This window comes from Miscanthus floridulus, chromosome 1, assembly GCF_019320115.1.
Source record: "Miscanthus floridulus cultivar M001 chromosome 1, ASM1932011v1, whole genome shotgun sequence".
Lineage (NCBI taxonomy): Eukaryota > Viridiplantae > Streptophyta > Magnoliopsida > Poales > Poaceae > Miscanthus > Miscanthus floridulus.
Window position 1 is genome coordinate 153,778,563 of NC_089580.1, and position 26,941 is coordinate 153,805,503.

Genomic DNA, 26,941 nt, shown 5'->3' on the forward strand with positions numbered 1-26,941 from the left:
TGCTTCTTTTTTCGTTAAAATTATTCGATAATTAGGATTCTGTGATTGCAGCAACCATTTCGTCTTCATTTGTGTCAATCTTGCTAAAAATTTGATCGAGGTGTGGGACTCGAAGAAAAAACCATTTCATCATCTGGATGCACTGGTGGCAGTGCTGAATTAGTAAGCGATCCTAATAACATATTATTTTGTAATCACACATACCGCTTTCTAATGTTTCTCCTTTTAATATTGCACAGTGTCCAAAGAAGATATATCGGTGGGACGCAGATCCCATTCAAGGTTGTCGAAATGGAGGCACTACAAGACTCAGTGGCTTTGCCGAGTGCCAGGGGCACTCGGCAAAGCCCAATTTGCACTCGGCAAAGGTTTTGCCGAGTGCTGCACTCGGCAAAGGACACTCGGCAAAAAATGGGTCGGCAAAGGTGTCTTTGCCGAGTGTTTTTTGTCTTTTAATCGGTGGAGGACCCCACTGGCCAGTGCCCGCCCATCTCCGACATTTTTTGTGTCAAATTCGCAGCATGCCGAGTGCCCGAAAAACAACACTCGGCAAACCACTTGGCACTCGGCAAAGAGCCGGTCTCCGGTAGTGGGGGCGTACCTAAAACAGCCGGCGGGAAACAATGAATGCGTGTTTTATGTAATATGGGCAATGCTTCGCTACATCGGCGGGAAATCGCAAGAAGCAGATAAGTTGGTGTGTATAATCCCCATTTCATTTATGTCTGTTAATAATTCAACAAAATAATTTACTGATTCCTCTTTGGATATCATCTTTTTTAGAGATCGTCGCACTGCAATCGGAGCTGGCAAAATTCATCTTAGCCGAGGTTTTGGAAAAAGATGGAGTATTTTCCATCGCACAATCCGTGAAGTTGAAGGACCAGTATGGCCTAGAGCGGCTCGCTAGATTATTGTAAGAAGTCCGAGAAGCATTGCACAATCCGTGAAGTCAGAAAATATTTCTTTTTTTCGAGGGATTAAGATCTTGATAAGAACATATAACTGTAACATTTGTAATGTTTAATATTGATGGACCTGTCATCTACGTAGCGTATATAAAGCGAAATCGATTCCATGAAAAAATATAAATTAAAATAAATTATAAAACAATAAAATGCGAACGGGACATCACTGCCGGTTAGCAGCAAACCGGTAGTGTTGTCGTGACCATCACTGCCGGTTAGCAACAAACCAGCAGTGTTGTTATAACTATCACTGCCGGTTAGCAACAAACCGCCAGTGATGGTCATGATGGCACTGTCGGCTTGAGCACCAAACCGGTAGCGTTAGATTAGCTATCACTGCCGGTTCTTGTCACAGCCGACAATGATTCTTACGATAACACTGCCGGTTGAATCATAAACCGACAGTGATGTTCGCGGTTACACTGCCGGGTGGTCTCATGAACCGACAGTGTTAGTGGACCTGAATTCTGCCGGTTTTAGTAAAGAACCGGCGGTGAAGTTGAAGAACACTGCCGGTTTGTAGGAACCGACAGTGATAGCTAACCCTCATCACTGCCGATATGGTTGTGTCGGTTCAAAATCCGACAGTAATGGGGTGTTTTGAACCGAGAGTATTATCGTGATCTGAGGTAGTGCATGCAAGCAAGGACAAAGTGATAATGGCGACGGGTCCAGGAGATGGCAATATAATCACCATAAGCAGCCAATGGCTGAAGGAACAAATGACACAATATCTTTCGTCACTGTTGCAACGTCGTGGCCAAAGCGTACTAGCGAAACAGATTCTTGCGACCCACCATGTGGTAGGGCGAGCGGCGAGACACCTCTAATTGGACGACGCTTTCATAGTTTGTTCCCACCTCTTGTCCACTAGACCACTATGTAGTTAAGCTGCACTCGATTTCGACGAGAACTCACAAGAGGTTGGAGTGAAACGAACAACGGAAGTGAAAAAAGGTCACTGAAGATGGCACCAAGAGTGTATATATTGTTCACAAAATAGTAAAAAATGTTATTATTGAAGATGGGCAAGCACCAAAAGCTATTATATTAGATAAATAAAGACTCTGTATCCTCTACTCCAATAATCATATATATGACGTCCTAGGAAACAAGTAAATCCTACAAGTTTTTATAAAAATCCAAAAAGACCAACCATCAATTTGATAGGCTCTAACATTTAGTGGGCAATCGTGTTCATACATAACCCTGCTCTCGCAACCTCAACATCACAATTGAAATTACTCTATGATTATAAAAAAAAACTAATCTTATAATATCTTCTAAATTACACACTTCTACAATTATTGCTATAGAAAAACTATCTCAATGTATATATGCATGGTGTATATCATAGTGCATATATACCACGCATACGTGTACATGTATCATGTATGCATGAAGCAGTGAGCATATTGGTTTCCATGTAAAACACATAGCTCAAAAGCTAAGGTTCCAACTAAACACGTGTCAAACCATATATGGAGGTGTGATGCAAATGAGAAAAACAATGAAGGGGACGGACATGCCAATATATATAGTATTTCATAACTATTGTGTTTCACAACCTGATAAAGGTAGAACGTATCTATGTGAGTATTATGTTAGAATATGAACCAATAAGGGGGGACAAAGGTAACAATTTTCTACTAGCAGTGTAGGGTCATATTTATACATAAATTTCTAATAATTTATCACTATTACTGTCGGGTACCATAAAAAGGGGTCCCCTAAGCGAAAACCAAAAAAATCGCTTAGACCCTGTCAAAATCAAAGCCAAGAGACAACTATTGGCTAAACCCCAGGCCTTGTCCGAGGCCACCGACTCTCCGCCTCGATCGAGGCCTCGCATGAGAGGCCTCGGATGGCCTACCGACTTTCCACCTCGCTCGAGGCCTCGCACGTTAGGCCTCGGACAGGGAACCGATTCTCCGTCTCGCTCGAGGCCCCGCGCGTAAAGCCTCGGACGCAGTATCAATCCTCCGTCTCGCTCGAGGCCGGCTCGGCAACAGCCCCGCCGCCTCCGCCTCGACCAATCTCCCTGACAGAACGTCACGTCCAATTAATGCGACCAACCACTCCCGCGGCATCAGCCGGACGACGGCTCGACACAGCAGAGCGGCCGACGAGACGGGAAGTCGCATCAACACCATACCGTCCGGACAGGACGGGGCAGGGGTTACCGGCCGCTGTGCTCAGTACTGTGCCCACGACCGACGCCCGCACTGCACTATGCTACCTAACCCCTGCTCCAGGAACAACACGGCGTGGGGAGTCAAGTCCGGGCCACTATAGCCTCGGAATCAGTGTATAGGACCAACTGCTCCCTCCAAGCCTCAGCAATCCACTTCAGGGTCTCGGCAGCCTTGGGATTCATGCCCGCCGAGCCCCCACGATGACTCGGCCTCGGCACCAACTGAGCCTCGACTCTTCACACTGTCAACGCACAGCAACCGGCACGTCGTCCGCCATGCCCTGCGTCAAGCTATCACTGGAGCTCCCACGTCGCACAGGATCAGGTGTGACCGGCGCGTTGCGCCAGTGCATTAAGGACAGGACCACTCCGTCAACCATGCCGACACAGTGACAGGATACAGGGCTCGGACATGTCGCCTCTGTTCGCACGACGCTACGTAGCAACCCCATGTATCACCCCTGTCCCCCCTTCATCTATAAAAGGGAGAGACTGGGGCCGTTTCTAGGGGGACGTGGAGACGAGCAGACGGACTCACAACGCTCACACGCACTCAGGCATAGACGAACTCACTCTCCCTCGCTGCCTGAGATCAACATCTCAAGCAATTCACATCGCTCCACGCAGAGACCTGGGACTAGCTCCCTCTCTCGCCCTGCTTGTAAACCCCTACTACGAGCACCTCGGTGCAAGGAATACAAGATCGATCTCTCAGACTGGACGTAGGGCACCTATTGCCTGAACCAGTATAAACCTTGTGTCTCTTTGCATCACCATCCGGGATTAGGAACACGCAGTACAAATTTACTAGTTGGTTGAGGGCTCGCCGGTCCAAAACACCGACAGTTGGCGCGCTAGGTAGGGGATCTACTGCGTGTCATCTTCGTCATCCCGACAAGTTCCGGATGGCAGACCCCGTGCGACCACTGCGTCTCGGCACGATAATCTGAGTTCGGGAGCCTAGAGTTCATGTCTCTAGGACATGAGTACGATATGGTACTCCTCTCACCCAGAGTCCCACTGACCGTCGACGACGTCATGCCCCAGCAGCCTAGGCGCAGGCGGCGCCCAGGCCGCCGCTCTCATCACGCTCGCCAGGCACTGGCACGGGCGGGACCACCCCGACACCGCTGCAAGCTCAGGGCTACACTCCGTGCTCCACCGGTATCCCCACCCAGCTGTTGGCACAAGGTCCCTGGTTGGGGACCTATCTAGCCTGAGCCTGGACAAGGGAAAGACGCCGGTGGCGTGCGCGACGCCTCGTCATCAAGCTCTGCCCGCCACCATCCTGAGGAGTCGACTTCGGCGGAGCAAAGCCTGGCGATGGCACCATCCCCGTACCCCTTCGGGTTGAGAAATGCACGCCCACCTATGCTTCTGCCTACTGCTTCCGCTCACAGCGGAGCCCTCAGGACGCCACCAGCGCTTCGCCCTCGACTTCGACACCACGACTTCGACCCACACCCACGCTGACTCCTCGGAGGAGGATGAGGCATGGGCCGGAGCGACTTCTCTAGACTTCGCGACCCTGAAGCCATGCGCCGCTTCCTGGCCGCGAGCGACTACTGCTTCGGCTACTCCGACTCTGACGACGAAGGCACTTACGACCCCACTCGTGAGTGCTTCCACGTCGAGCTCGGGATGCCAAGCATGGGCGGCGAGGATGAAGGGGCAGGTTCTCGCTCCCCGCCCCCCGAGGAGGCGGGCCGTGCCGCACCTCCACGCATCGAGCCCCGAGCAACGTGGAATGAGAACCTTGCCCCTAAGCAACTCCAACGTCCGGACCTGGAGCAGCTCCATGAGCTTCAGGCCAAGGTCGAACAAGACCGACTCCTTCTGCAGCAGCTCCGAGACACTCTCGAGCAAGATCAGCGGGGTCGCGGTGAGGGCGGAGCAGCCCGACGGAGGGCTCGCGACGTCCACCGCCACATCAACAATGATGGGGGGGGACGAGCAACCCCCTATCTTCCATCGTGCTAGCCAGAACATCGCGGCAGCAGCAATGCTACTCCGGACAATGCCCGAGCCCTCTACCACGATGGGGCGACGGGTCCACGGCGAGCTCCGGGACCTCCTCAAGACCGCTGCAGTGTAGCAGGCCGAGAGCTCTGCCTCGCGACGGTGCGGGGGCACCTTGGAACTACCCGCGACATCGCTTCGGCGGGATAGAGAGGCCTCGGTTCGTCCTGAGCTTGCTCGGGCACCGACGGCGAACAGGGTCCCCTTAGTACACGACCGCCTCGGCGACCGACGTGAGGTGCAAGGCGATCACGATGTGGTCAGCAGGCGACGGCGCCACGACAACGAGGGGCCTGCCCGAGGCTACCACCCGCACCGAGGTGGCCGCTACGACAGTGGGGAGGACCGCAGTCCTTCTCCTAAGCCGCCTGGCCCTCGAGTCTTTAGCAGAGCTATCCGCGCTGCTCATTTCCCGACCCGGTTTTGGCAACCGGCCAACCTCACGAAGTACAACGGCGAGACCAACCCCGAACTCTGGCTGGCCGATTACCGCCTGACCTGTCAGCTAGGCGGCGCGAACGATGACCTGCTCATCATCCGCAACCTCCCAATGTTCCTGTCAGACTCGGCACGAGCCTGGCTCGAACACCTCCCTCCCTCGAAGATCCACGACTAGCGCGACTTGGGTCAGGGTCTTTGTCGGGAATTTCCAGGGCACATACGTGCGCCCCCGGGAACTCCTAGGACCTTAAAAGTTGTCGCCAGAAGCCGGGCGAGTCTCTCCAGAGACTTCATCCGATGCTTTTCCAAGCAATGCACCGAGTTGCCAAGCTGTTGGTGACTCAGAAATCGTCCAGGCTTTCCTCTCTTGGCACCACTTGCCGAGACCTAGTCGGGAGTTAGGCCAGGAACGATACCAACCTCGGCTGCCCGCGCTCCTCTGATGTCGCCACCAACTTTGCACCTCGGGCGAAGAGGCTGTCAGAGGCCATCTTCCCCGACAACGAAGCCAAGGGGAAGCGGAGGGACGAGGCCCCCGAGGCCTCGGCTCCCCACCTCCCCAAGAAAGAAGAAGGGTCGCCTAGGGGCAAGCAAGAAGTCCTCGAGGCCTGGCCTGGTCGTGGCCATAGAGCTGCAAGAATCCCCGAGGCCCTAGAGGCCCCAGGCTCTTTCGACGATATGCTTAGGAAGCCCTGCCCTTACCACCAGGGCCCGGTGAAGCACGCCCTCGAGGAGTGCACCATGCTCCGGTGTTACTACGCCAAGCTCATGCTCCCCGACGACGATGCTAAGAAGAGGGGCGCCGGCGACAGGGATGACGACAAGGATGACGGGTTCCCCAAGGTGCACAACGCCTTCATGATCTTCGGTGGGCCTTCAGCATGCCTCACGGCGCGCCAGCGGAAGAGGGAATGCCAGGAGGTCTTCTCGGTTAAGGTGGCCACTCCCCGATACCTCGACTAGTCTCGGGAGGCGATCACCTTTGATCAAGATGACCACCCCGATCGTGTCCCAAACCTCGGGCAGTACCCACTCGTTGTCGACCCCATCATCGGCAACACCCGGCTCACTAAGGTGTTGATGGACGGGGGCAGCGGCCTCAATATCCTCTACGCCAACACCCTGGGGCTCCTTGAGCTCGACCAGTCACAGCTCCGAGGTGATGTCGCGCCTTTCCACGGCATCGTGCCGGGGAAACGCACGCGACCCCTCGGGCACATCGACTTGCCCGTTTGCTTTGGCACTCCCTCCAACTACCGCAAGGAGGTCCTCACCTTCGAGGTGGTTGGGTTCAATGGGAACCTACCACGCCATCCTGGGGCGGCCATGCTACGCCAAGTTCATGGCGATCCCCAACTACACCTACCTCAAGCTCAAGATGCCGAGTCCCAACGGCGTCATCACGGTCGAGTCCACGTACGAGCATGCATACGACTGCGACATCGAATGCATTGAGTACGCCGAGGCTCTTGTGGAAGCCGAGACCCTCATCGTCAACCGTCGACCGGCTTGGTGACGAGGCACCTGACTCCAAGCGTCGTGCTAGGACTTTCGAGCCCACGGAAGCCGTCAAGCTCGTACCTGTCGACCCCACCGGCTCCAATGACCGGGCACTGAGGATCAGCGCCACCCTCGACAGCAAATAGGAAGTCATGCTCGTCGGCTTTCTCCGCGCGAATGCCGATATGTTCGCGTGGAGTCCCTTAGACATGCCGGGCATACTGAGGGAGGTCGCCGAGCACGCCTTGGACATCTGGGCCGGCTCTAGACCGGTGAAGCAGCGCCTGCGCCGATTCGATGAGGAAAAGCGCAGGGCCATCGGCGAGGAGGTACAGAAGCTTTTGGCGGCTGGGTTCATCAAGGAAGTGTCCCATCCGGAGTGGTTAGCTAATCCTGTATTAGTTAAGAAGAAAAATGGGAAGTGGAGGATGTGTGTAGACTACACCGGTCTAAATAAGGCTTGTCCGAAAGTCCCCTTTCCCATTACCTGAATCGACCAAATCGTTGACTCCACTGCGGGATGCGAAACCCTATCCTTCCTTGATGCAGTATTCCAGTTACCATCAAATCAAGATGAAAGAGTCCGACCAGCTCAGTGACTTCTTTCATCACACCATTCGGCATGTACTGCTATGTGACTATGCCGTTCGGCCTCAGAAACGCAGGGGCCACATACCAGCGGTGCATGACCCTAGGTCTTTGGCGAACACATCAGGCAGACCATCGAGGCCTATGTGGATGACATCGTGGTCAAGTCCAGGAAGGCCAGCAATCTCGTCGATGACCTAGAGATAGCCTTCAAATGCCTTAGAGAGAAGGGCATCAAGCTCAACCCCGAGAAGTGTGTCTTCAGGGTCCCCCGAGGCATGCTCTTGGGGTTCATAGTCTCAGAACGTGGCATCGAGGCCAACCCGGAGAAGGTCTCGGCCGTGACCAACATGGGACCAATCCGAGACCTCAAGGGAGTGTAGAGGGTCATGGGATGCCTTGCGGCCCTAAGCCGCTTCATCTCGCGCCTTGGCAAAAAAGGCTTGCCTCTATACCGCCTCCTGAGGAAATCCGAACGCTTTTCTTGGACTCCCGAGGCCGAAGAAGCCCTCGCCAAGCTCAAGGCATTGCTCACCAACCCGCCCATCCTAGTACCGCCAGCCAAGGACGAGGCCCTCTTACTGTACGTCGCTGCAATGACCCAAGTGGCTAGCGCGGCTGTGGTGGTCGAGAGGCAGGAAGAGGGGCATGCCCTACCTCGTCCAACGACATGTTTACTTCATCAGCGAAGTGCTCTCCGAGACTAAGACACGCTACCCCCACATCCAAAAGCTGATCTACGCCATAGTCTTGGCTCGACGCAAGCTGCGTCACTACTTTGAGTCCCACCCGGTGACCGTGGTGTCATCTTTCCCCCTAGGGAGAGATAATCCATAACCGGGAGGCCTCGGGTAGGATAGCCAAGTGGGCCGTCGAACTCATGGGGGAAGCCCTATCTTTTGCGCCTCGGAAAGCAATCAAATCTCAGGTCTTGGCCGATTTCGTGGCCTGAGTGGACCGACACCCAACTGCCACCTGCTCAAGTCTAGGCGGAATGCTGGACCATGTACTTCGATGGGTCCCTGATGAAGACCGAGGTAGGCGCGGGTCTGCTCTTCATCTCACCCCTCGGAGTGCACATGCGCTACATGATTCGGCTCCACTTCACCGCCTCCAACAATGCTAGCCGAGTATGAAGCCCTCGTCAACGGCTTGCAGATCGCCATCGAACTTGGAGTACAGCGCCTCGACGTGCGGGGCAATTCACAGCTCATTGTCGGTCAAGTGATGAAGGAGTCGAACTGCCATGACCCCAAAATGGAGGCGTACTGCAAGCTGGTACGTCGCCTTGAAGACAAGTTCGACGGTCTCGAACTCAACCACATCGCACAAAAATTCAACGAGGCTGCGGACGAACTGGCAAAGATGGCGTCGGCATGGGCCCTGGTCCCCCCGAACGTCTTCGCCAGAGACCTCCACAAGCCTTCCATCGACTATGCCTCGGCAGCAGAAGAGGGCCCACCGGTCGAGCCCATCGCAGGGCTCGAGGGCCCCCTCGGTCGCCAAGACCCTCGTGGCCGAGACCAAAGTCATGGAAGTCAACGTGGAACCACCCAAGGGCAACTAGGGCATAGACTGGCGGGTCCCGTTCCTTGATTGCCTCGTTCAAGGAGAGTTCCCTGCAGACAGGACTGAAGCCCGATGGCTTGCTCGCCGAGCCAAGACTTACGTCCTCAGCAACTGGCGAGTTGTACAGGCGAAGCCCATCTGGCGTCCTCCAACGATGCATCACCACCGAGGCAGGTCGAGCCCTACTTTGGGACTTGCACGTGGAGCCTGCTGGGCACCATGCAGCGCCTCAGGACGCTCGTCGGAAATGCTTTTCGCCAAGGGTTCTACTAGCCAACGGCTGTTGCTGACGCCACCAAGCTCGTACGCTCCTGCGAGGGATGCCAGTACTATGCACGGTAGACGCATCTCCCGGCCCAAGCCCTCCAAACCATCCCCATCACATGGCCAGTTCGCCGTGTGGGGGCTCGACATGGTTGGGCCTCTGCAGAAGGCCCCCGGGGGCTTCACCCATCTACTGGTAGCAATCGATAAGTTCTCCAAGTGGATCGAGGCTCGTCCGATCAATCGATCAAGTCCGAGCAAGCGGTGCTGTTCTTCACTGATATCATCCACTAGGTTTGGGGTTCCAAACACCATCATCACCGACAATGGGACACAATTCACCGGCCACAAGTTCCTAACGTTCTGCGATGACCACCACATCCGTGTGGCCTGGTCGGCCGTAGAACACCCTAGGACAAATGGCCAAGTAGAACGTGCCAATGGCATGATCCTACAGGGCCTCAAGCCGAGAATATACAACCGGTTGAAGAAGTTTGGCAAGAAATGGCTTGCCAAACTCCCATCAGTCATCTGGAGCCTGAGGAACACTCCAAACCAAGCCACGAGGTTCACACCGTTCTTCCTGGTCTATGGAGCCGAGGCTATCCTCCCCACTGACTTGGAGTACAGTTCCCCGAGGCTATAGGCCTACAATGAGAGAAGTAACCGCACCGCCCGCGAAGACGCCCTCGACCAACTAGAGGAAGCCTGAGACATTGCGCTGCTACATTCGGCCAAGTACCAGCAAGCCCTACGACGCTATCAAGCCCGGTGCATTCAAAGCCAAGACCTAAAGGTGGGCGACCTGGTGCTGAGGCTGAGGCAGAGCAACAAGGGCCGCCACAAGCTGACCCCGCCATGGGAAGGACCGTACATCGTCGCCCAAGTGCTGAAGCCCAGGACCTACAAGCTAGCCAACGAGAAGGGTGAAATCCTCACCAATGCTTGGAACATAGAACAGCTACGTCGCTTTTACCCTTAAATTTCCAAGCATTGTATACATTGTTTCTCGAAATACAATTAAGAAGCGTTCTTTAGTTGTTCTAATTTTTCGAGAAACCCCCCGAGCCCATCAGGGCCTCAGCGATACGATAACTCCATTAGGGAGACTCAGCTCCAGCCTCTGCAGAGGTGCCCACTGCGGGCTCGAACAAGACACGGCTCTGCCTCTGTAGAACCGAGCCTCCCTCGGGGGCTAGAAGGGGGGACTCCCCCCTAAGTCCCAGCACCATTTTTTAGTCGTTTTTCGAAAAAAATTTCTACGCCAAACTCTCTAGCGTGCTCTGACAAATCAATTGTAAAAAACCTAAGGACCAAAGACTGTCTCAAGGCCAAAAGGCCGGCCGAGTCGTGAGACGGCCTACGCCTCCGGGCTACGGCACTCCCTCACCACCTTTTGCCCGAGGGGCAGCTTAGGCTCTGAGGAAGTTTTTTGCAAGAGATATGTTCAGAGACGAGACAGAGGGCAGAGGCTTGGAAATACAATAAAAACAATTAAGAAGCGTAGACGCACGAGTACTTTAAAAAGGCCTCGACGGCCACCAGCGTTATGATACGATAACGTAATCCCTAATCTATTTACATGGCCTCTTGGGCCCAGGTCAAGGTTCAGGGTCTCTAGCATCGGCGGACGGTGTGGGAGGGACCACCTCCTCTTCGAACAGCTTGGCCAGCGCCGTGCCGGGGCCCTCAGCCACCTCCATCAGCTTTGTGACCTCGTCATCGGCCTCCTCGTCATCCTCGGCCAGGACGTAGCCATCGCTGATGGCCTCGAGGTCGACGCCGACATAGTGCGAGGCAACGACGGCCAGGGCACGCTTGACGCCCGTGTGCATCGCCCCTCGGAGTCACTCACGCACTTGGCCGCTCAACGCGATCAAGCGGCTCCCAAGGGAGCTACCCGACTAGACCCCCTCAACCTCCAGGGCCTCGCAGGCGGTACGGGCGGTGCTCCGCAGCGCGTTGTGCCCCTCGATCTCGGCCTCGAGCACCACCTGCACCGCGATGGAAGCCTCAGCTGCCCGGGAAGCCTCCTTCTCCAACCCTGCGCCGAGACAAGCAGGATGGGGTTAAGTGCGAAAGAAAATAAGCCAAATAGGGGCAAAGGACTACAGGACTCACCCTCGGCTTTCTCTTTCCAGCGCTGGGCCTCGACCCGAGAGGCCTCGGCTTTCTCCTTCTAGCCCTGGACCTCGACCCGAGAAGCCTCGGCCGCCCTAGAAGCCTCTTTCTCCAGCTCTGCATCACACCAGGGAGTTAGGGGTCGAACACAAGAAAAACAAGTAAAACAGAGGGGAACAGGACTCACCCTCGACCTTTCCCTTCCAGACCAAAGCCTCGGTCCTAGGAGGCCTCGGCCACCTTGAGGGCCTCTGCCAGGGCGCCTTTCGTCAGTAGGTGCGCACCCTGCTCTGCCCCCAGCTGCCCAGCAAGGGCCTTTGCAGAGGCCGTCGCTTCTTCAGCCCAGGACCTGAAGGTGTCCCGATCGCCGGCCACCTAGGTCAGCTCCTTCTCTAGCTCCTTGGCCCACGCTGTCAAAGGGGCGGCCTGCTCCCGAGCCGTGGCCGCCTCGGCCGTCAGATCAGCACAACGAAGGTGGAGGTCCTCCACCTCCACACTCCATGCCGACAGAAGCTTGTTGGCATTGGCGAGTAGGTCCTTCTGTCACCGGAGCTGATCCCAGACGTCCCTCTCCACCGGAGGAACAACGACTTCCCGAGGGACCGAGCCTCGAGCTCCTGATAGGCAAAACAGGGTCATGCACTGCGAGAAAACTTAGAAAAAGACGACACCGCATGAGAAAAGAAGGCGCGTACCTAGGCGACCCCGGGCAGATCGTCGGCCACGATGGACAGCGTGTCTGCAGCGACCACTCCGCCAGCTGACGGTATTGCTCAAAGGTGTCCCAGCGCCCCCCCTCGGCCGTGTCCTCAAGGGCGAACAGAGGCTCCCCCTCAGGGTCATCCTGGCTCCGCCACAAGACACGCGGGTGATCCCACCCGCGGGGCTCGGGTTGTACCCGCACGAGGGCCGAGCTTCCCTCGCCAGAGGTCGGAGCAGGCTGATCCACGGTGCTGGCCGCCTCGGCATCCACCACCTCCTTCTCCCGAGAAGTATCGTCGGAGGAGATCGAATGGACCTCCACTTCCCGGGCGTTCTCCTGCGGCGGCGGTGGGCCTTGGATCGGGGGCAGTATTGAAGCTTGCCCCACCCTCGTCTCCACTTCCTGGGCCGCCGGCTTCACCGTGCTCACGCTGGCCTCCGCCACCCCGGCCTCCATGGTCCCGGGGGCTCCGGCCTCCGCCACCGCGGCCTCGGTGGTCCTGGGCACCCTGGCCTCTGTCGCCTCGGCCTCAGAGGTCCGGGGGGCCTCGGCCTCGGTGGCCTCGGCGACTGAAGGCGCCTTGGCTCTAGCTGACTTGCGGGCCTCGGCCTCGCGAGGCGTAGGCTCCTCCTCCTCCGCTTGCTCCATGGCCGCCTCGGCCGCCTCTTCTTGGGCGTCCGGCTCCTTCGGGTCGGCCCTGGCCGAGGCCGCGCCACGCTGTATGGTGGTTTGCGCCTCCATCACCCATTGGGCGGTGGAGCTAGCGCTCACCTTGAGCGCCTTACGTGGCGCTAGGACGGGCACTTCCACGTGACGCTTCCGGCTGGAGGTACAAATTCACAAGGTAAGCATGCGGCCAAGGGATGACCGAGAGGTACTGCAACTCCACCAAAAAAACACTCACCTCGAGCGGGGATGCAACCGCTTCGGCACGGTGACCCTCCTCTACAATGGCGGTGGCACGGCCTCTGTATCTGCCGGTGCTGGCCGGTCCTCGCCGGACTCCAGCGCCCCCTCGACCCTCTGCGGGGGCAGTTGCGTCGCCCCCACCGCCGCCTGCTCCACCTCTACCATCGAGACCACCGGGCTGACGACGCGCTTCCCTAACGCCCTTGCCTCGGGCGTGTCGGCCTCAGCCTCAGGGCGGGCGGTCGCTGACCCCGAGACATCCTCTCCTCCTCCTCCTAGAAGCGTCGGGTTGCTCACCGACGCCCTGAGCGCTGTCCCCCCCGACATCAGGGAGGTGGTCCAGGCGACCCCGCCCCATCTCGCTCTCGTCATCTCCGCCCGAAGAATCCATCGACAGTGACGGCGACGGAGACGCCTCCACCGGGAGACCTTCCTGCCTCTGCTGCCGGCGGCGCTTCTCCAGCTCCTCGTGCTCAAGGATCTTCCTCTTGCGCTTTGCCTCCTCGGCATCCTTCCGCTTCTTCTGCACCTCAGCGTACGCCCGGTTCACCGCCCACCGCTCTGCGTCCTCGGGAACGGGCGACGGGGAGGCTCGCACGTCCCTCATCCCCTGCGGGGATGGCAAACATAGATAAGGGAATAGGACAAATGCGAAGAGCGAGGAGGCCTCGGGGGCCGCACCAGCGCGTGACTTACTAGAGAGAGGTACCCCCGCGACGGGCGCATCACGATAGGGGCCAGACCACCGCCCTTGAGCCACCCCTCCACCGTCTCCCTCACCCGACGTAGAATCTCTTCGTCGGAAAGGGCGACGGCGGACATCCGGATGCCCTCGATTGGCTCATCCGGTCTCATGTCGAACAGGCGCCGCCGCCAAGCCATCAGCGGCAGCACCCTCCAGCGGTGGAAGGCCGCCACGACCACAGTCGCTGTGAGACCACGGTCGCGCAGCCTCTCCAGTCCCTCTAGGAGCGGCTGCAGCTTGGGCTGGTCGACCAATGGGACGCCGTACCTCCACTTCTCTGACAGGCTCTCCATGACCCACCCGGTGTAGGAGGGAAGCCCGCCGTCATCGTTGCGGAGGTAGAACCAGCTAGTGTACCAGCGGCGATTGGATGACGCGAGCTGGGCCGGGATGTAAAGGTGCTGCCGGTCTTGGCGCACTTGGAGAGTGTAGCCGCCGGCCCTCATCGCCTTCCTCGTGCCCGTCGTGCCCGGCGGCTTTGTGGTATGCCCTGCCCGGAAGAGGTGGAGCCACAGCTCCCAATGGGGGGCAATGCCCAAGTACCCTTCGCAGACGGTGACGAAGATGGCCGCCTGCGTGATGGAGTTGGGGATGAAGTTGTGTAGCTACACGGCATAGTAATGTGGGAGCGCCCGCATGAACCGGTCCGCTGGGAGGCCAAGACCGCGCTCATGAAAAGACACGAAGCTCACGATGTAGCCATCGCGGGGCCTCGGCTCCGTCTCGCCCGATGGAGCCATCCACTCCGGCCTGTTGGGGTCTGTAACCGGGTGGAGAAGGCCGTCGTCGACGAGTGACTACAGCGTCTCCACAGACACATCGGACAGACCCCAAGGATCCGCCGGGAGGATGACGGGGCCACCGGCCATTGCGCGGTGGGGAATGCGGCTACGGCAGTAAACCTCGCTCTGCCTCTCCCGCTCTCTCTCTCTCCCTCGCCCTTCTCCCTTCTTCTCCCCAGCGCTCTCTGTTCCTAGCAACGGCTCGAGGGCGGCAAAGGCGAATGCAGGCAAGGTAAGGAGGGGAGGGGCGAGGCTCGTTGCGTATTTATGCGGGAAAGGGGCGAAGCGGATGGGCGACGAAATCGGGGAAGTTTCCCTCGAATCTGATATAGTTAATCCAGATCCGATTTTACCGCCCACGTACCCACCTTTTCCTTATTAATCGCGTGAACAGTTATGTCCCATCCGCTGACATAGGTTCGCGTCCGATCGCAGCAGCGACAGACGCCGTTCCGCCTCCCCGAGAAAACCGCCTCAAAAGGCGCACCTGCTGTTGTCAGCCGACGGGAGGGGAATATCCCCCACCCAATTCCATTCAGACGAAGGAACTGGGCGCCGAGCCCGTTACGGTCCAGGGGTTCGAAGGCTGGGGCCCCGAGGGTTTCGACAGCCGCCCCAGGACAACAGAGTTAGGGACAACTATGGGCGAGCCCGTACATGGCCGAGGCCCAAGCAAGTGATCGCTCGGGATGCCCTAAGTCGTGTCTGAGACCGACAGGGAAGTCTCTGAATGGGATCCCACCGTAGGGAGGCATCGAGCCCCCGGGGCCAATCGAACGGACCTGGGACCCACTAGAGAAGCCCTCTGGTACTTTTGGAGTACGTCTATGGACCGCTAGCTGACCCCTATGGAATGGGGCATGGGCCTCCACTCAAACTTACCCGATAACAGCTCATCGGAAGTGTCACCGCTCGCGCCCACCGAGGGTAGCCTGGCATATTCCACCCCTCCTTCCAAACGAAAAGGATGCGCGAGGGTCACACAAAAAGCCAAGGGAACTCCTGATCGCCCTCTCGCTTCATGCAGAGGCTTGGGGGCTCTTCCTGCAACCTTGCCGAGACCCAGCGACCCAGGCTCGCACCCGAGGGCTCGGCAAACAACCCCTCCTTCCAAACGAAAAGGATGCGTGAGGGTCGCACAAAAAGCCAGGGGAACTCCTGACCGCCCTCTCGCTCCATGCAGAGGCTAGGGGGCTCTTCCTACAACCTTGCCGAGACCCAGCGACCCAGGCTCGCACTTGAGGGCTCGGCAAACAACCCCTCCTTCCAAACAAAAAGGATGCGCGAGGGTCGCACAAAAAGCCAGGGGAACTCCTGACCGCCCTCTCACTCCGTGCAGAGGCTAGGGGGCTCTTCCTACAACCTTGCCGAGACCCAGCGACCCAGGCTCGCACTCGAGGGCTCGGCAAACAACCCCTCCTTCCAAACAAAAAGGATGCGCGAGGGTCGCACAAAAAGCCAGGGGAACTCCTGACCGCCCTCTCGCTCCGTGCGGAGGCTCGGGGGCTCTTCCTGCACCCAGGACGAAGACAAGCAACCCGAACTCGCGGGGAAGAACGCGATAAAGGGCACCGAGCCCGTTACGGTCCAGGGGTTCGAAGGCTGGGCCCCCAAAGCTTTCGACAGCCGCCCCAGGACGAACAGAGGTAGGGATGACTATGGGCGAGCCCGTACATGGCTAAGGCCCAAGCGAGCAAATGCTAGGGATGCCCTATGTCGTGTCTGAGACCGGCAGGGAGGTCTCCGAATGGGATCCCACCGTAGAGAGGCATCGAGCCCCCAGGGCCCATCGAACGGCCCTGGGACCCACTAGAGATGCCCTCTGGTACTTTTGGAGTGCGTTTATGGACCGCTAGCCGACCCCTATCGAATGGGGCACGGGCCTCCACTCGAACTTACCCGATAACAGCTCACCAGAGGTGTCGTTGCTCACGCCCATCGAGGGTAGCATGGCATCCCCCACCCCTCCTTCCAAACAAAAAGGATGCGTGAGGGCCGCACCAAAAAGATAGGGAAACTCCTGATCGCCCTCTTGCTCCGCGCAGAGGCTCGGGGGCACTTCCTGCAACCAAGCCGAAGACTTAGCGACCCGAGCTCGCACTCATGGGCTCGACAAATGCAATAAAACCCCTCGTATGACGTAAGAAAAGCCCCTAGAGGAATAAATCTACTCCTCTAGGTCCTCGGGGGCTACACCCGGCGGGTGCGCTCGCGCGCACCCACCGAGGCCTCGAGTATGAAACACCGTCCCGCTAGGAGCAGCCGTGAGCCGAGTCTTGTCAAACCTCATGGAGAGCATTCACACTCGCCCTGAGGCTCGGGGGCTACTATCGGGTACCATAAAAAGGGGTCCCCTAAGCGAAAACCGAAAAATCGCTTAGACCCTATCAAAACCAAAGCCAAACAGACAACCATTGGCTAACCCCCGGCCTTGTCCGAGGCCACCGACTCTCCACCTCGCTCGAGGCCTCGCACGAAAAGGCCTCGGATGGCCTAACAATTCTCCGCCTCGCTCGAGGCCTCGCATGTAAGGCCTCGGACAGGCTACCAAATTCTCCGCCTCGCTCGAGGCCTCGCACGAAAGGCCTCGGACGAGTAACCAATTCTCCGTCTCGCTCGAGGCTGGCTCGGAAAATAGCCCCATCGCCTCCTCCTCGACCGATTTCCCTGACAGAATGTCACGTCCAATTAATGCGACCAACCACTCCCGCGGCATCAGCCGAACGATGGCTCGACACAGCAGAGCGGCCGATGAGATGGGAAGTCGCATCAACACCATACCATCCGGGACAGGACGAGGCAGGGGTTACCGGCCGCTGTGCTCAGTACTGTGCCCATGACCGACGCCCGCACTGCACTATGCTACCTAACCCCTGCTCCAGGAACAACGCGGCGTGGGGAGTCAAGTCTGGGCCACTATAGCCTCGGAATCAGTGTACAGGACCAACTGCTCCCTCCAAGCCTCAGCAATCCACTTTAGGGTCTCGGCAACCTCGGGATTCGCGCCCGCTGAGCCCCCACAATGGCTCGGCCTCGGCACCAACTGAGCCTCGACTCTTCACACTGTCAATGCACAGCAACCGGCATGTCGTCCGCCATGCCCTGCGTCAAGCTATCACTGGAGCTCCCACGTCGCACAGGATTGGGTGTGACCGACGTGTTGCGCCAGTGCATTAAGGACAGGACCACTCCGTCAACCATGCCGACACAGTGACAGGCTACAGGGCTCGGACATGTCGCCTCTGTTCGCACAACGCTATGTAGCAACCCCATGTATCACCCCTGCCCCCCTTCAACTATAAAAGGGAGAGACCGAGGCCGTTTCTAGGGGGACGTGGAGACGAGCAGACGGACTCACGACGCTCACACGCACTCAGGCATAGACGAACTCACTCTCCCTCGCTGCCTGAGATCAACATCTCAAGCAATTCACATCGCTCCACGTAGAGACCTGGGACTAGCTCCCTCTCTCTCCCTGCTTGTAAACCCCTACTACGAGCACCTCGGTGCAAGGAATACAAGATCGATCTCTCAGACTCGACGCAGGGCACCTATTGCCTGAACCAGTATAAACCTTGTGTCTCTTTGCATCACCATCCGGGATTAGGAACACGCAGTACAAATTTACTAGTTGGGTGAGGGCTCGCCGGTCCAAAACACCGACAATTACAAAATTCATTTTTTCTGCACTCGTAGTATTTTCCTAGTAGTTGATAATTGGTTCCACCTATGTTGTTGTAAGGCAGGTGGGCCCATGGACAACTACCATCACTAGAATTTGATTTCTAGTGGTGATCACCTGAAAACCAACCGCCTCTATAAATAGGGTTATTTCTGGTGGCGGTTTTCTTAAACATCGTCTGCCAATAGAAATGGGAATTTCTACTACTTAAGAAGACACTAGAAATGGTCTAATTTCTACATGAGATTGTCTTAAGACGACCACCCTAGAATTGGATTCTCAAGGACACATATATAAAAATATATAAAATGATAATTTTTTCATATGAAGTGAAACAAAGGCAATCTGTCTATCAAAATTGTAGTGCTAAATGAGATTTACAATTTTGTAGTTGACAAACTTTTCATGAGATAATTTAGGGGTCCAACTATTCGTTATAACGTTCCAAATCTATTTAAAAATATAACTTTCTAAATGATTTTCAGAGCGATTGCTTTAGCCAACTGCCTCTGAAAATGATTTCTACCTGCGGTTATCTAACGCAAACCGCCAGTATTAAGATTCTCATTTGGCAGCAAGAAACGTTTCAGATTCTGAGTAGAATCACTAGAATCGCTGCCAAACACTACAAAGAGAGAAACATTTCAGAGAGAATCACTTGGAACTGATTCTCGTTTTTGTATTAGTCCAGAGAAACATCCAAAACCTGGTTCTGTTCATGACTCTAGTTTTAATTTTAAGAATCCAGCGAGCTAGCCAAACAGTTCCATAAAAATGATTCAACGTTTGTGAGGGTAATCTAGATTTGAAATGTTTCTATGAGAATCTGACGGCAGCGCAAGAGAGGAGTGTGGTTGCCATGGATTATTGGATGAACAAGTTTATTCACATAGTAGATGTCTTAATAACGACGTTAAACAGAAACACATCTAGCCCCTACATTGGTTTTATACGACTCGACTAAAATTGATGACAAATTTAGCTACATTGCGTCACAATGAAAGTAACTTAATTATTATTCTATTTATGAACAACTTGCATATGCACAATATATTTTCTAGATGGTGTTTTCAGATCATTCTTTTGTTTCGTTTCATAATTCATGAGATTTTCTCAGAGGTTTTCCATACTTTTAATTACTTCCTCAATTTTAAATTATAAAATATTTTAGCTTTTTTAGATACGTAGCATTTGCTATGCACTTAGATATACACTATATTTGTAGTAAAAACAATGTATGTCTTGAAAAGTTGATAAGTCTTACCGAGAAAGGTACCTCCGATTTATCAGAACCCTTCTTTTCTCCTATAATATTTAAGGAGCCTCAGATATATATGTGAATAGGCAAAAGCACTGGTCGTGAAAATTAGCCTGATACAGAAGTTACTATCGGTTGCCACTTGCCACAGTTACGAAAACGTGCGCAACACACTGTCCACAGACTCTACTAGCTCTGTCATCCACCAGAGCTTGTACTGTATATTTAATCCTCGGTTAGCACAATTATTCTGTTGCAGGTTAATAGCTATAGCTACATCTATAATGGAGAGGCCAGAGCTGGAGCTGGACCTCGGCCTCAGCCTCCACCACCGCTCTGCACCGGAGGAGCCGCCGGGCTTCTTCCTCTGCACGTACTGCGGCCGCAAGTTCTACACCTCGCAGGCGCTCGGCGGCCACCAGAACGCGCACAAGTATGAGCGCACCCTGGCAAAGCGCCACCGCGAGATGGCTGCGGCCGCCATGCGCGCACACCAGGTCGACGCCGACAGCGTGCGGCCTGGAGGCGCCGCCGGAGCTGCCAGCGGCGTTGCTGGAGCAGAGCCTGAGGCAGCTAAGAACGCGAGGCATGCTGATCCGCCGGCGCCTTGGCAGCGGGGCGACGTCGAGCGCGCCGACAACGTGGACTTGTCACTCAGGCTATGATTAGCCGCCATTTCTCCTGAGCAGGCGACCTCTTCGTTCTGCCTGGCTTTGTTTGTCTGTTCCTAAATGATTAGTTTATGTTTATCCTGCTGAGCCTGCCTATATTCGTTGCATATGCTTCAGTTTTTTCTGATGGAATAATGCCTAGCTTGGCAAGAAAAGTATTTGTCGATTTACGTACCCAGACTCCGATCCCACAGGGCTTCAGTTGTTTTCTCTTGATCGATTTGTTGTCAATTTATTTAGCACCTTTTTTTTTCAGAAGATACTGTTTGGAATGCTCTTTTTTTTGTGTACTGGGGGCGGGGATTCTTTAATTTAAGCAATTCAAGATTGTGCATATTCCATGTAAGACTTGCTCGCTTGATGAACAAGTGCTACAAATTTCTAACTAGATCTATATACCGGACCTGCTTGATACTAGGTTGATGATGTGGTCGCTAAATTAGACATGCTTCCGCACTATGGTTGATTTGCTAAATGATAAGCAAGTATATCTATATATGTCCGAAAACCACCCTACTCATTGCAAAGCAAGTTTATTTTGCTTATCCAATTAAGTTAGACACAATTATCATTGATCAGTTACTCTCTCTTTATCTTGTTGTACCATGATACAGTTGCAGACTTGCAGCCTAGCCAGCTGATGAAAAGTCAAACATATGATGCTTTAGTTATTCCCTTTGTACTCTCCGATCCGATCCCTGTCTCTGGGTTAAAAAAGACAGAGAATTTAAGAAGGTGTATGCTACTGTACAGGAGGAGAGTCACTACCGGAAACCGGCACTTTGCCGAGTGCCGGAGGCTTTACCGATTGTATTTTATCGAGCATTCGATAAAGACGGTCTTTGTCGAGTGCCAAATAAAATACACTCGGCAAAAAAAAAACACTCGACAAAATGTGTCTTTGCCGAGTGCCTTTTTTCTGGCACTCGGCAAAGACGTATTTTGCCGAGTCCTATTTTTCGGCACACGGCAAAATGCGTCTTTGCCGAGTGCCTTTTTTCTGGCACTCGGCAGAGATGTATTTTGCCGAGTGCCTTTGTTTTGGCACTCGGCAAAGAGACATTTTGCCGTGTGTATTTTTTTTTTGTCCTCGGCAAATCAGTTTTTCAAAGCAATTTTTTAGGCCCTAAATGAATTCAAATGAAAAACTTTTCAACTACAAAGTTGTATAACTTCTCAAGATCTACAAAGTTTATTTTGGTCATTTCTTCATTTGACAAAGCGACAATAACATTGTTCATAAAATCTACATTTCTCATATCTCTCGTATTAGTTTCATGAAAATAGAAGAGAGATATATAAGATTTGTGAACAATGTTACTACCACTATGTCGGATGAACAAATGACCAAAATAAACTTTGTAGATCTTGAGAAGTTATGAAATTTTGTAGTTGGCAACATTTTGATTTGAAATCATCTTGTCATGCAAAAACGACGTTTGAATTTGAAATTTTTAAAATTTGAATTTTTCAAAAGACCTCGGATGGAAAAACTTCCTAAATGAAAATTGTAGATCTCGAAAAGTTATGAAACTTTGTAGTTGACCACTTTTTGATTTGAAATCATCTTATCATGCAAAACTACGTTTGAATCTCTCAAATTTGAAATTTGAATTTTTCAAACGACCTCGGATGGAAAAACTTCCTAAATGAAATTTGTAGATCTCGAAAAGTTATGAAATTTTGTAGCTGACCACTTTTTGATTTGAATTCGTTTAGGGCCTCAAACAAGCAATTTACTCTCGGTTTAGTATAATATATGAGGATAGATAACGGAATCTAGACATAAGTGACAGTCTAGTGCAGTGGTAGAGCAGCAGACACGCGAGAGAGAGGTCGTGAGTTCGAATCCCGCCGGTCGCGTTAGCCGCGAATTTAGCGCAAAAAATGCATCGACTTCGATGAAGACGGGCGGGCGCTGGCCGGTGGCGGCCTCCCCCGAAATTTTTTTTTTGAAAAATTTTGCTATTATTTTTGGGTTTTTTCGCATTTTCATTTTGCCGAGTGCCCGACAAAAAGCACTGTAGCTGTTTCCCGACAAAAAGATGTCGTGTGTTGTATGCCGAGTGTTACACTCGGCAAAGCAGTTGCCGAGTGTTTTTGGGCCATTGTCGAGTGCCCCTGGCGGCGAAACGACTGTATCCCGTAGTGAGTGGTATGTATGCTCAACTTTCTTCGCTTAAACCTAAGTTTTGAATTTGAACTTTCAAAGCCAATTCACAACGTGAAAACAGTTTGTAGCAACGGGGTTTTTAGGGGCGGCTGGCATTGGAGCTAGCTATAGCTGCAGTATCTGTTTGTGCTTGTGGTCAGATTTGAATTATATATGCATATATATATATATATATATATATATATATATATATATATATATATATATATATATATATGTGTGTGTGTGTATATATATGTTCGGGTCGAATTTGAATTGTAAATTTAATTTTTTTTGCGGAAAAATGTACTATAGGGGCGGTTCTAGACTGAACCGCCCCTACAAACAGGTATTATAGGGGTGGCTGGTACTACGGCCGCCTCTACAAATCGATTTTGTACAGGCGGCTGGTAGCCGCCCCTACAAATTGATTTGTAAGGGCGGTCTGGAAACCGCCCCTACAAATACAAGATTTGTAGAGACAGTATGATAGGGACGGCTGACCGAGCCGCCTCTATAAAGCCTCACCATCCGCCCCTACTAATCTTGTCTGTGGTAGTGATTGATGGCTTCACGTGAAGTCGTGTTCTAGAAAAAAAAACCAATTGATGGAAAAATATAGCCTTCTTCATGTATGGCAGGCCAGGTTCTGAAACAGCTGTGGTCAGCCTGACAGAGTGCTGAATTTTTTTAGAACTGGTCACATTAATTAACTAAAATGGAAAGCCAGCTAGTTAAATGTTTGAGATATCTTAGACTAACATGTCTGCAATATGATATTAGTTATATACCATGAAATTATAATCTGTTTCGAAATTGTTTTACATTTGGCATTGCTCAAACAGAACAATTATGTATTCTGATTTTGCTGTCCATATTGACTTCCACTTTGGATATAGATATCAGAAGTTTTCCCCGCAAAACCACTTCAGAAAAACTAGCTAGCTAGAGCAACCTTTTTTTTTTTTTGCTAAGTGGCACGTTTAGTGGGTACTTGTTGATGTTTGCGTAGCAAGAGGATCAAATGTATATCTATTCGCATGAGTATTTAAATGTATACGACATATATAGTTTTAGGAATTTTTTCCCTTTGAGATATAGGGCAGGCTCCATCCTCTTTGCAGTCCACAGGCCCACAGCCTCTACCATACAGTGCTCTCAAAATACTGACTGACAAAACATTTATGCATGGTTGAGGGACATATACTAGCCAAAAGTTTCAGAATTGTCCTATATATTCATATAGGTTATTTGGACCTACTATGTATTTTTTGTACCTACTAGTGATCAATGTACATATGGTTTTGGTTCTTTCCGTCCTGGATCATGCATATTAATAAACTAGAGCTATCAGAGATAGTTGTATAGTTGATAAAACTTTATTTGAAATTGGGTGGCATGGAACATCTGCAAACGAACTCCACGAAGCCCGGCCTGTGTTTCAAAGGAAAAAGAATCACTTTCTTTCGTTGAAAAAAAAATCTGATTCTTCAAAAACAATTAAAGCCTAATCTTAAGCTCTTGGAGTATGAGTCCCAGACGAAAAGATTAATTAATGAATATGTGTGGGTTTTCATCAGCTAGTTTCTCAATCTGCTATATATTTGGCTGAATTAACCACATAGTCTACAGTTATGAAAGAATGGAGATGGACAAAGGATCAATACAGTCCATTTTTGTTTTGCTCAATACTCTCTCTATATTTGTATCTACACTGCTTACTTAAAAACTTGACTCCACAACCTGTCATCATATTAGTGTGACTTCAACCCTGAATCTCAATCTAATCCACATAATTTATTAATATTCCCAATTTTAATTCAACCTGAAATCTGAATTGAATTTTCTTGATCTTGCAGCTTATGTTTTAAAGTTAACGTGTATATATATATAAATGTCAACTAGACTCGTAGACATATGAAAAGATTGCCATTGTTGTTGACAAGCTTTTTTATTCACATGCAGATGTGTTTCACGTCCAAAATTGAGGTAAAGCTTTCTAGAAACACCACTGGAAAACTGGACTTTGCCGAGTGCCTGAGACTTTGCCGAGTGCTTTTTATCGGGGCACTCGGCAAAGCAATATTTTGCCGAGTGCCGCACTCGGCAAAATAAAGCACTCGGCAAAGGTGGCTTTGTCGAGTGCCAGGCACTCGGTAAAGCCTGGCTCTCGGCAAAACTGGGCTTTGCCGAGTGCCGCGGCACTCGGCTAAGATCCCACTCGACAAAAGGTGGCCGGCCCGTGACGGCGGCAACCTGCCGTCAGATTTTGCTGAGTGCCTAACGGCCGCACTCGGCAATTTTTTTTTAATTTTTAAAAACTTATTTTGCCGAGTGCCAGCCCCAGGCACTCGGCAATTTTTTTTTAAAACATATTTTGCCGAGTGCCAGCCCATGGCACTCGGCAAATTTTTTTTATTTTTAAAAAAAAAATTTGCCGAGTGCCAGACCCAGGCACTCGGCAATTTTTTTTTTATTTTTTTAAAACATATTTTGCCGAGTGTAAGCCTTGGGCACTCGGCAAATTTTTTTTTATTTTTGAAAATCATATTTGGCCGAGTGCCCCCCATGGCACTCGGCAAATTTTTTTTTATTTTGGGCCCAAATTTTTTTCTGGGGCCCTGTGACAGTATTTCAAACTCTATTTTAAAATTTGGGGCAATTTTGACTTTTTTTGATATATTTCATTAGTTTATTTCGTTTCGTCGAATTTTTCGGGATATTTCAAATTTGAACTGTAGGTACATGGAATAATGGACTTTGGTCATCCTAAAATTGATACTCATGATATTTAGGGTATGTTTAGGCCGTATCCAGGAACTCACATGAAATCTCGAGCATCTCGTTGACGTAACATGTCGAGGTACTTGCCGGAAATGTGATTTTAAATTATATAAAATGCAAACGAAGTCCGAAAATCACGAAACTTGTCGAGGCGTCGTGTTATCGCATGTGGAGGCTGTGGTGAACAATTGAGAAGGTTTCGAGCAAGTTGTGACGTCGGATGCCAAAAACCCAAACATCTCCACATGTGATCACAAACCTTCTCAATTTTTTACCACATCCTCCACATGCGATAACACGACGCCTCGACAAGTTTCGTGATTTTCGAACTTCGTTTGCATTTTATATAATTTAAAATCACATTTCTGGCAAGTACCTCGACATGTTACGTCAACGAGATGCTCGAGATTTCATGTGAGTTCCTGAATACGGCCTAAACATACCCTAAATATCATGAGTATCAATTTTTGGATGACCAAAGTCCATTATTCCATGTACCTGCAGTTCAAATTTGAAATATCCCGAAAAATTCGACGAAACGAAATAAACTAATGAAATATATCAAAAAAAGTCAAAATTGCCCTAAATTTTAAAATAGAGTTTGAAATACTGTCACAAGGCCCCCAAAAAATTTGGGCCCAAAATAAAAAAAATATTTTGCCGAGTGCCATGGGGGGCACTCGGCAAAGTGGGCTTTGCCGAGTGCCGGCCCAGGGGGCACTCGGCAAAGTTGAAATTAAAAAAAACTGGGCACTAGAAGCCCACCGGCCCAACCCCCGCGCGGCCCAACCCTAAGTCACGCCCCCAGCCACCCGCCCGCTCCCCCGCGCCCACCCCAGCCGCCGCTGCCGCGCCCTCGCCGGCGGATCGCCGCCGCCGGCGAGCCCCGCCCTCGCGCCCGCGCCCGCACCCTCCGCCGGCCTCGCCCGTCGCCGGCCGCGCCCTGCCCCCAGCCGCCGGCCACGCCCCACCCCGGCAGCTCCCCGTGGCCCGGCCCCCCTCATCTCGGCCGCCCAGAGGTGGCAGGCTGGTGCCGGCCGGCCATTTCCGGCAGCGGCGGCCGTGTCCCGACCGTCCCTTCCCTGGCCGCGCCGCCCGTAGGAGCAGGGGAGGTAGGAGGAGCAGGGGAGGAGGGAGAGAAGGGAAGGGGAGAAGAGGAGGAAGAGAAGAGGAGGAAGAAGGGAGAAGGGAGGAGGAAGAAGGAAGAAGGAAGAAGGGAGGGAGGAGAGGAGAAGGGAGGAGGAAGAAGGAGAAGGGAGGTGGAGAGGAGAAGGGAGGAGGAGCCCCGGCCGCTGTCCACGCCTCGTTAGCGGTGGTGCCATGCCCTCGGCGCCCCGCTCCTGACTCCGCCCACCGTCGACGAGCACACTAGGTTCGCCGTTCCCTTTCTATTCAAATCGTGTAGTGGATGTCGGCCATCGAGCCCTTGTTAGTAGTAATAGTTGTTGTATATGGTTTTCGGCCATCGAGCCGTTGTTTGTGGATGTTGGCCTTCTCGCAGGAGGTGGCACACCTGGACGTGCCGATGTCGGAGTTTGGGGCATGGGCTGTGTCCCACATGGGCCCAGTGAAATCCGGTGTCGTCTTCAAC

At 52.8% G+C, this 26,941-nt stretch overlaps 2 protein-coding genes across 2 annotated transcripts; one reads left to right on the plus strand and one right to left on the minus strand.

Annotated features, from left to right (window-relative positions):
• Positions 1-11,447: 11,447 nt before the first annotated feature.
• LOC136465725 (uncharacterized) lies at positions 11,448-13,441 on the minus strand. The gene is made up of 4 exons (XM_066464348.1): positions 13,317-13,441; positions 12,563-13,190; positions 12,212-12,281; positions 11,448-11,587 (listed from the first exon to the last, which is right to left on the minus strand). Exons 1-4 carry the CDS (start codon positions 13,439-13,441, stop codon positions 11,448-11,450), a joined length of 963 nt encoding a protein of 320 aa, XP_066320445.1.
• Positions 13,442-20,027: 6,586 nt separating this feature from the next.
• Positions 20,028-20,634, plus strand: LOC136498353 (zinc finger protein 11-like). Its single transcript, XM_066494297.1, has one exon. The coding sequence runs from the start codon at positions 20,028-20,030 to the stop codon at positions 20,406-20,408; it is 381 nt and encodes a 126-aa protein (XP_066350394.1). The 3' UTR covers positions 20,409-20,634.
• The last annotated feature ends 6,307 nt before the right edge of the window (positions 20,635-26,941 follow it).